At 36.4% G+C, this 10114-nt stretch overlaps 1 protein-coding gene across 1 annotated transcript; it reads right to left on the bottom strand.

Moving 5' to 3' along the window:
- Nucleotides 1-4374: 4374 nt before the first annotated feature.
- Nucleotides 4375-8353, bottom strand: LOC308489853 (ubiquitin-ribosomal protein eL40 fusion protein-like; the record flags this gene model as incomplete). Its single annotated transcript, XM_081031489.1, has 2 exons — nt 4375-4786; nt 8160-8353. 2 exons carry the CDS (start codon nt 8351-8353, stop codon nt 4375-4377), a joined length of 606 nt encoding a protein of 201 aa, XP_080887615.1.
- Nucleotides 8354-10114: the final 1761 nt, after the last annotated feature.

Genomic DNA, 10114 nt, shown 5'->3' with positions numbered 1-10114 from the left:
TCTGATTTATGAGTAGTTAATTATTCAGATAAATGTTAAGTACTTTTTTCTTAGAGGAGAGGGAATAGAAAACAAGCATACTATATACGAAAGCAAAATTAAGTCACTGTACTTACCGTTAAAATAACCATTGATCAGAGTGATTGTTATGGAAATTTCTTTGACTATTGTTCCAAAAATGATGAAATCGTTATAAATATGGTTATATTTTAGATCCACTAGAGGGAGTAATGCTGTACAGATGTGTGTGTTTTTTAATGAAAAAGATTTGTTTGTCATTGAGTTAGTAAATAAATTTGTAGGAATAGTATCACCCAAATTCAACAGCCATGATATTTTAAGTCGTGTTCTTTATTTATGAATGTTGCTGGGGTGGTTGATTTAAACTTGAAGCCAGCTTTTCTGTGACAGAGGGGAGTGCTCTATACTTTCACACATTTGTCCTACTTCTTTCTCTCCCTCCTAATGTAATTCCTTAATTTTCTAATTCTGCTTACTGTCCTGAGGCAATTTTGATATGCAAATAAGCTTTCACATTAAAAAAAATGGAAGCTTTTGAGATTCTGACTTTCATTTTTTTAGAGATTATGTGTTTGCTACAGTAGCTTCACAACAGGGAATAAATGATTACAACTTCATTTCTATTGTGGCTTTCAAGAGTCTTCTCACTTGACCTCCTGGTGGTCTCCCCAACCAGTGCTCTGAAGGGCGGGCAAGTCAATGACAGCTTCCCAAATAGGAGATTTCTTTTCATCTTCTGTCTTCCATGAAACCATGATAATAAGAAGATTCAAATTCAAATGGGTTTTATTTTTTAAAACTTAAAGAATTTGAAGTAATTCATACATATGCTTTTACAAATTTTAAGGAGGACCGAAGGGCTTATAATGAAAAGCACACCACTGGTCTCATCTTCCCTTCCTCTCATGTCACTCCTCACAGCGATCCTTTTATAAAATAAAATTTTTATTGAGTTATGATTTACATACGGTGAAAAGCACAATCAAAAGTCTTCAAATAAATTGGTTTTGATTCATTGGTATAGTTGTGTAACTGCCACCACAGTCAAAATACAGGTCATTTCTATCACCTCAGAAAAAGCCCTCATGTCCCTTCCTGTCAAAATTAATTCATCATAGTGACTTTTAAAATGGCCACTGATTAGAGTGATTGCTATAGATATTTCCTTTATTAGTGTTTCAAACGAGAATGAAATAGTTATAAATGTGGTTATATTTTAGATCCAGTAGAGGGAGTAATGAAGTCCAAGTATTAGTTTTTCTTTTATCTCTTATGCTTTTTTTTTTTTTTTTTTTTGTGGTTGAGAGGATGCGCTCCAACCAACTGAGTCATCCCGGAGCTCAGCGGCAGCTCAGCTCAAGGTGCGGTGTTCAATCTTAGCCGCAGGGGGCGCTGCCCACCATCCCTTGAGGGACTCGAGGAGATGAACTGGCAACCTTGTGGTTAAGAGCCCACCGGCCCATGTGGGAATCAAAACGGCAGCCTTCGGAGTCAGGAGCATGGAGCTCCATCCACCTGAGCCACTGGGCCGGCCCCTATCTCTTATGCTTTTAATATCCTATCTAAGAAATCATTGCCTAACCCAAGTCACTAAGATTTACTCCTATAACTTCTGAGAGATTTATAGTTTTAATTCTCATGTTTAGGGCTTGATGCATTCTGAGTTAAGTTTTCTGTATGGTATGAGATTAGTGTCCAAATACCTCCTTCTGAGTATGGCTGTTCAGTTGTTCCAGCACCATTTGTTGAAAGACTGTTCTCTCTCCTCTTGAAGTGTCTTGGTACTTTTCTCTAAAATCAGTTGACCATGAATGTAAAGGCTTATTGCTGAATTCCTGATTCTCTTCTATTGATTAAATGCCTATCCTTATGCCAGGACTACACTGTCTTGATCACAGTAGCTTTGTAGTAAGTTTTGAAATTAGGATGTGAAAGTCCTCCAACTTTGTTCTTTTTCCCCCAGATTGTTTTAGCTATTCTGTGTCTTTTGCATTTCAACATGAATTTTAGATCAGCTTGTCAATTTCTGTGGGGGGGCAGGGGTGGGGGGATAAAAAAGCCAACTGGGATTTTGACCAATTGGTGGAAAATTGCCATCTTAACAATATTGAGTCTTCTAATTCATGTAGCTACAATGTCTCTCCATTTGTTTAGATCTTTAATTCCAACAATGTTTTGTAGTTTCAGAGTGTAAGTTTTACACTTCTTTTGTTAAATTCATTCCTAAGTATCTTATTCTTTTTGATACTATTGTGAATGGAACTGCTTTCTTAATTTTATTTTAGATGTTCATTGCCAGCATATAGTAGTCCAATTGATTTTTGTATGCTGATCTTCTATCCTGACAAATTGCTGTACTCACTCATTAGTTGTAGTCCTTCTTTTCTTTCTTTCTTTCTTTTTTTTTTAGAGTGGATTCCATACATATAAGAGTATGTTGTCTGAGAATAAAGGTAGTTTTCTATTTCTGACTTTCAATTTGGATGCCTTTTATTTTTTTCTTGTCTAATTTCCCTGGCCAGAATCTCCAGTACAATGTTGAATAGAAGTGGTAAGAGCAGACACCCTTGTCTTGTACCCAATCTTGGGAGGAAAAGTTAGCAGAGATTTTGTATTTTGATGAAGTGCATGTTATCAATTGTTTTATTTTACAGTTTGTGCTTTTTGTGTTCTGTCTAATAAATCTTTGACTGTATTTGTTCTGCACTCTAATGCCAATGTAGGGGGCTTGTTTCCCACATCAAGAAGCACTGCTCCAACACCTGCCGTGTGTCCTGCAATATAACTCAATTCTGACACTATCTACCTGGAAATAGCATCATATTCCACAGGTTAAAGCCTCAGTCCCACAAGACTGCTTGCTATTTCTGATGCCAATTGCAAGCCCAGGCCGTTACCTGTGGTTTGATTAATTTGCTAGAGTGGAATTCAGATGCTAGTTGACAGTCGAGGTTGTGAACCTGTATCTCTGACTGACTGGCTATAAGTCAGATGTTACCATGACCTCCTTCTTGGGTTCAATTAATTTGAAGAACTCAGGAAGCCAATTTATTCACTGGATTACCAGTTTATTACAAAGGATATGGAAGGATACAAATCAATAGCCAGATGAAAAGATTTGTAAGGCGAGATCCTGAACAAAGGAGCTTCTGTTCTCATGGAGCTTGAGCCTGGCACCCTAGCACATGGAAGAGTTCTGGTTCCCCAACCTGGAAGTTCTCTGAACCCTATCCTTTTGGGGTTTTATGGAGGTTTCATTACATAGGCATGATTAATTAAATCATTGGCCACTGCTGATTGATTCAACCTCTAGTCCCTCCCACCTCCCAGGAGGTTGGGGGTTCCAACCCCTGTAATCACATGGTTGATTCTCCATGCAACCAGTCCCCATCCTTAAGTGCTTTCCAAGTCACCTCATTAACATAACAATAGACTCTATCGCTTTCATCACAGGAAATTCCAAGGGTTTTAGGAGCTCTGTGTCAGATATGGGGACAAAGACCAAATATATACTTCTTACTATAAATCACAAAATCACAGTCTACTTCGAGGTTACAAAGATTTTCTCTTATGTTTTCTATAGAAGTTTTGTAGTTTATCTTATAAGTTGAGGTCTGTGATCCATTTCAAATTAATTTTTGTGTAGTTGTTGATTTCTCTCCTGTCATTTTTTGGTTTCATGAATTTTGAAGCTCTGTTGTTAGGTGCATACATATTTAGGATAATTATATTATTCTGATGAGTTGCTCCTTTATCATTATGAAATATTCCACTTTATCTCTACTAATACTTGAGATGTACTTTTCTAATATTAAAATAGCCATGGAGCCTTCTTATGGTTGCTGTTTGCATAGTTTATATTTTCTCTCACTTTTACTTTCAATCACACTTTATATTTAAAGTGCATCTTTTATTGGTATCGCTTGTGTATGTAGTCTGATATTCTTTGCCATTTAACCGAAATATGTACTTTATTTACACTTTTTAAAAGTTTAGTTCTCAATTATAATTGACATACAGTATCATATATATCTGTATATATATAATATTAGTTTCAGGCATACAATATAATAATTAGATATTTGTATACCTATGGGGTTTCCTTTACAGTACAAAAGGTTTTTAGTTTGGTGTAGTCCCATTTGTTTATCTTTGCTTTTGTTGTCTTTGCCATAGGAGACATATCAAAAAAATATTGCTAAGGCCGATGTCAAAGAGTTTATTGCCTATGGTTTTTCTTCTAGGAGTTTTTTTTTTTTTTTTTTTTTTCAACGAAAGGGAAATTTATTGAAGCCCCAGGACCAATGGGTTTGGGCAGGAGGCCACCCTGTGAGCCGAGGTGATGGAGGGCCCTCATTTGACTGTCTTCTTGGGGCGTAGGTTGTTGGTGTGGCCACACTTCTTGTGGCAGTTGACAGCACGGCGATGCAGGCAAGCGTAACACTTGCGGCAGACCGTCTTGTCACAGTTGTGCTTCTGGGCAAGCTGGCTGAGCGAAGGCTTGATGATACCACCCACAGACGAAGCACCCAGTGCAGCGTGGGTATCTTTCTGGATATTATAGTCTGAGAGAGTGCGGCCATCCTCCAGCTGTTTGCCCGCAAAAATCAGACGCTGCTGGTCAGGTGGGATGCCCTCCTTGTTTGGGATTTTAGCTTTGACATTCTCGATAATAGTGTCATCGGGCTCCACCTCAAGTGTGATGGTCTTGCTTGTTAGGGTCTTCACAAAGATCTGCCTCTCTACGTCTGCTGGGGAGGCTGCTCTGTCGCCGTGTTGAAAAGAAAGAGCTCTTCTAGGTGTTTTATGGTTTCAGGTCTTACATTTAAGTCTTTAATTCATTTTGAGTTTATTCTTTTTAATGGAGTAAGAAGGTAGTCTAGTTTCATTTTTTTGCATACAAAGTCAGACAATTAAGTTCGCGAACCCATCCTAGAAAAACTACTACATACCTCATTGCTGAATATCACTACGGTCACCTTCGAAGGATGCCCCTTGGGAAGCTATGCACTGACGCCAGCGCCTAGTCCACCCTCCAAAGCAATTTTGGAACTCTTTTTCTGAAATGGCCATCAGAGCAGTCGTCTTATTACCCTTGATGCCCTGAATGTCAGCAAAATGTCTTCCTTTCAATAGTTCCTTTATCTTTGGGTAAAGAAACAAGTCACTGGGGGCCAGATCAGGTGAGTAGGGAGGGTGTTCCAATAACGTTATTTGTTTACTGGCTAAAAACTCCCTCACAGACAGTGCCATGTAAGCTGGTGCACTGTCGTGATGCAAGAGCCATGAATTTTTGGTGAAAAGTTCAAGTCATCTAACTTTTTCAGGCAGCCTTTTCAGTAGTTCCAAATAGTAAACTTGGTTAACTGTTCGTCCAGTTGGTACAAATTCATAATGAATACTCCCTCTGGTATCAAAAAAGGTTAGCAACAAGTTCACAAACTGAATTATCAGACCTCATATATCTGTCCAGTTTCCCCAACACCATTTATTGAAGAGACTGTCTTTACCCCATTGTATATTCTTGTTTCCTTTGTAGATCAATTGAGCCAAGCATGGGTTTATTTCTGGGCTCCCAATTCTGTTCCAGGACCATGCTGTTTTGATTACTATAGTCTTGTATAGTTTGATATCAGGGAGTGTGATATCTCCAAATTTCTTTTTTCTCAATATTGTTTTTGCTATTCGGGGTCTTTTGTGGTTTCATATACATTTTCGTATTATTTGCTCTAGTTCTGTGAAAGGTGCCATTGGTATTTTGATAGGAAGTACATTGAATCTGTAGATTGCTTTGGCTAGTATGGTCATTTTAATGATGTTAATTCTTCCAATCCAGGAGTACAGTATTTATTCATTTATTGTGTCTTCTTCAATTTCTTTCAACAATGTTTTACAGTTTTCAGAGTACAGGTCTTTTAAATCTTTGATTAAATTTATTCCTAGATATTTTTTTTCTTTTTGATGCAATTATAAATGGGATTTTTTAAAAAAGTTTTCTTTCTGATAGTTCATCATTATATGTAAATGCAGCCAATTTCTGAATATTAATTTTGCATCCTGCCACTTTAATGAATTTATTTATTAGTTCTAATAGCTTTTTGGTGGAATCTTTAGGGTTCACTCTATACAGCGTCATGTCATCTACAAATAATGACAGTTTTACTTCTTCCTTTCCAATTTGAATGCTTTTTTTAAATTTATTTTTTCCTTGTCTCATTGCTGTGGCTAGGACTTCCAATACTTGAACAAAAGTGGTTAAAAGTGGACATTCTTGTCTTGTTCCTGACCTTAACAATAAAAGCTTTCAGCTTTTCACATTGAGTATGTTGGCTGTGGGTTTGTCATATTTGGCCTTTATTACAAGTGCCAATATGTTGAGGTATGTTCCCTCTATCCCCACTTTACGGAGAGTTTTTATCATAATGAATGTTGGATTTTGTCAAATGTTTTTTTTTTTATGAATCTACTTATATGATCATGTGATTTTTATGTTTTATTTTGTTTAGTCGTATGTGGTGTATCATGTTAATTGATTTGCAGATATTGAACTAATCTTGCATTCTGGGGTTAAATCCCACTTGATCATGGTATATGATCTTTTTAATGTATTGCTGAATTTGATTTGCTAATATTTTTGAGGACTTTTGCATCTATATTCATCAGGGATATTAGCCTGTAATTTTCTTTTTTTGGTAGTGAATGTCTTTGTCTGACTTTGGTATCAGGGTAATGTGGGTCTCATACAATGAGTTTCGGAAGTTTTTTTTCCTCCTCTTCATTTTTCTTGAAAGAGATTGAGAAGGATAGGTATTAATTCTTCTTTCAATGTTTGGTAGAATTCATCTGTGAAGCCATCTGGTCCAGGGGTTTTGTTTGTTGGTAGTCTTTTGATTACTGATCCGATTTCATTACTGGTAATCGGTTTGTTCAGATTTTCTGTTTTTTCCTGATTCAGCCTTGGAAGAGTGTATGTTTCTAGGAATTTATCCATTTCTTCCAGCTTGTCCAATTTGTTGGCATATAATTGTAACATTTTCTTATAACCCTTTTCTGTGGTGTCAGTTGTCACTTCGCTTTCATTTCTGATTTTGTTTATTTCAGCCCTCCTTTTTTTTCTTGATATTTCTGGCTAAAGGTTTATCAACTTGCTTATCTTTTCAAAGAACCAGTTCTTGGTTTCATTAATCTTTTATATATATATATATATATATATATAGATAGATAGATAGATAGATAGATAGATAGATAGATAGATAGGTTTGTATTTCACTTATTTCTGCTCTGTTTCATTAATCTTATATAAATAATATATTATGTTATATATATAGTAGTTTGTATTTCATTTATTTCTGCTCTGATCTTTACTATTTTTCCCCTTTTACTTTGGCTTTGTTTGTTCTTCTTTTTCTAGTTCTTTCAGATATAAGTTTAGATTTTTTTATTTGGGATTTTTCTTTTTTTCTTTCTTTTTTTTGAGGTAAGCCTGTATTGTTATGAATTTCCCTCTTAGAACTACTTTGGCTGTGTCCCGTAGATTTTGGGTTATTATGTTTCATTTTCCTTTGTCCCAAGGTATCTTTCAATTTCTTCCTCGATTCATTATTAACCCATTCATTGTTTAGTAGCATGCTGTTTAGCCTCCATATATTTGTGTGGTTTTCAGTTTTTTGTAATTGATTTCTAGTTTACTATTGTTATTATTAGAGAAAATTTATTATTATTATTGCTATTATTATTATTATTATAGACCTTTATTAACAGGTTCTTGCAGTTTGTTGACTTTTTTGAAAAAATAAAGTTGTAAATTTTTATTACAAATTAAAAATGAGATTCTTAAAAATCTCAACTTTACCAGATATGAAACAATTTTAAAACCTTTAGAGATATTGAGGAAAAACAGGCTTAAAAAAAAAGTTTGTCATTACCAAAAACAGATGTCTTTAAGTAAAAATAATAAAAATCTATGCTGCATAGATAATGCAGATAATTCTGGTTATCTGGTCAATGGGCAAAAAGCAAACATGTAAGCTCTTCAGCTCCAATCTTTTGTTCATTTCTTATTGCTGAAATTTCATACTCATTTCTTCTTGTTGGATGACTAAACTGAATGATGGTAAAGATAGTAAGTGAGCATTTACTCATCCCCACCCTGCTCAGCCTTGGGAGCAGATGAATTCTCAGCTGGTGGATTGGCTGCTTTTGTCTCTGCCATCTTGTTGAGGGTTTTCTGGGCATCTAAATCGGTAATTGAAGTTGCAGTGGTACTGAGGTTGAGGTGGCTACTAACCTTGGGTCTCATCTCCTCGATTTTCCTTACCTTCTTTATTGCCATCCTCACTAGGCTGTCTTTGGCAAGGAAAGCCTCTGAAGGAATTCTGGTATATAGCCCTGATGCATATTTTATCTCACTGGTCTACCTTGTTCTCCTGCAACCTGATTGTCACACCCTCCATCACTTCTCTCTGCAAAGGAAGTTTGGCATACTGTGCTCGTCGCCCATTGTGTCTCTGCATGTAGCAAGGTGGGAACTGTGCTTGCTGTAGGGCTGGTGCCATTGGGCCTGCCCTTCAGGAGCACTCGCCCATCCCTCATTCTTTCCCCCACTCTCACTATTCTGGTAATTCTGCTTGTCATTGCATGGAGGATCCCTCTGACGTGGGTAGTGTCTATAATGATTACTGTCTGCTGCATATTTACTGCCTTGCATGGGAACTCCACCAAGGCTGAAATCTCTGCTCAATTTTTCTAGTCTTCCAAGCTGCTACTTTTCAGCAGACTTCTTAGAATTTCCCTGCACATTCACAGTTCAGGGTCAACTAAGTAAGGATATGAGGGGCGTTTACATACAAATTTGGTGACTCCCTATTCTGTGACGCCTTTTTCTTTTTTAAAACTGGCTTTTCTCCTCCCAATTTTCAGCTTCTCTGGCTACTTCAAACTCTAACACTTCAAGCCAACTCAGTCTTTCTGTTTCAGTTCTAGCTGCTTCAGCCCATGCAGTGTACTGCTCCAGCTCTACCCCCCAAGAGTGCCTTTGGGAAAAATCAGTAGAAACATAGATCTCACCCAGTGCAATATCTTTCTTTCAAGGGTTGAATCCCCTCTTCTTCATGCCTGCTTCAGGTCACTTTCTAGTGCTTTTAAATAGTTTTAAACGTATTTTGTTGAGTTTATAATTATTATCTACAGAAGTGGTAGTACAGCAATCATGTTTAACCCTTTCTAGTGTAAGGTCTTCTGAGGTTATCTCCAAACTCTAAATATTGTGCTTATAATTACATTTCTGAATGTCTCAACTTTAGAATTATCTGGTGGATTTTTGTTATGTTAGATGAAATTTAATTTAATTTCTATTAGTATGTCTTTCATCTCCTATATCTCACTTATACCAACATAGTTACACCAGTGTTTTTAGTTATTTTAATTGTTAATTATATAACTTTAAATAACCTTTTTAAACCTATATTTCTTATTCATTAGCTATGGACAGTATCTTGATTATTCATGTGGTAAAATGAGAATATTAGCAATCTTAACCTTCCTTCTCCTTCTTTTATTTTTTTTGCCTTTCGACCCCCAACTTCCATGAGCTGTACCTTTATTTTTGCATTGCCAAGCATAAGGACATTTAATTTCTATCACATAAACACAGTTATGGCTCTCTGACTTGCCTGCGGCTTGATTCAACATTTATTAATGCAACAAATATTTATTGCCGACCTAACATTAGCTAGTCCCTGTCCTTGGTGCTGGGGAGACAGCAGTAAATACAATAGAAAAGAAAAATCCCTGCCCTTGTGGAACACACTTTTCAATATGGGGCAGACAGAAAATAAATAAGGAAGTAAGATATTTAGTATACTAGTTGTGCTTAGGAGAACAATTACTCTACAAAGAGTATAGGTAGTGTGTGTGTGTGTACATGTGCACATACTCACCTGTGTGTTTTGCAATTTCGATTGAATGGTCAGGAAAGGGCTCTCTAAAAGGTGATATTTGAAGAAAGTCGTAAAAGAGGTAAGGGCATAAGTCATGTGGATATCTGGGGAAAGAAAAAAGTTCTAGGCTGTAAGTACATGTACATTATAAACAG

Source organism: Rhinolophus hipposideros, assembly GCF_964194185.1.
Source record: "Rhinolophus hipposideros genome assembly, chromosome: 21".
NCBI lineage: Eukaryota > Metazoa > Chordata > Mammalia > Chiroptera > Rhinolophidae > Rhinolophus > Rhinolophus hipposideros.
Note: the sequence above shows the minus strand (reverse complement) of the source record. Positions and strands in the feature narration are given on the sequence as shown.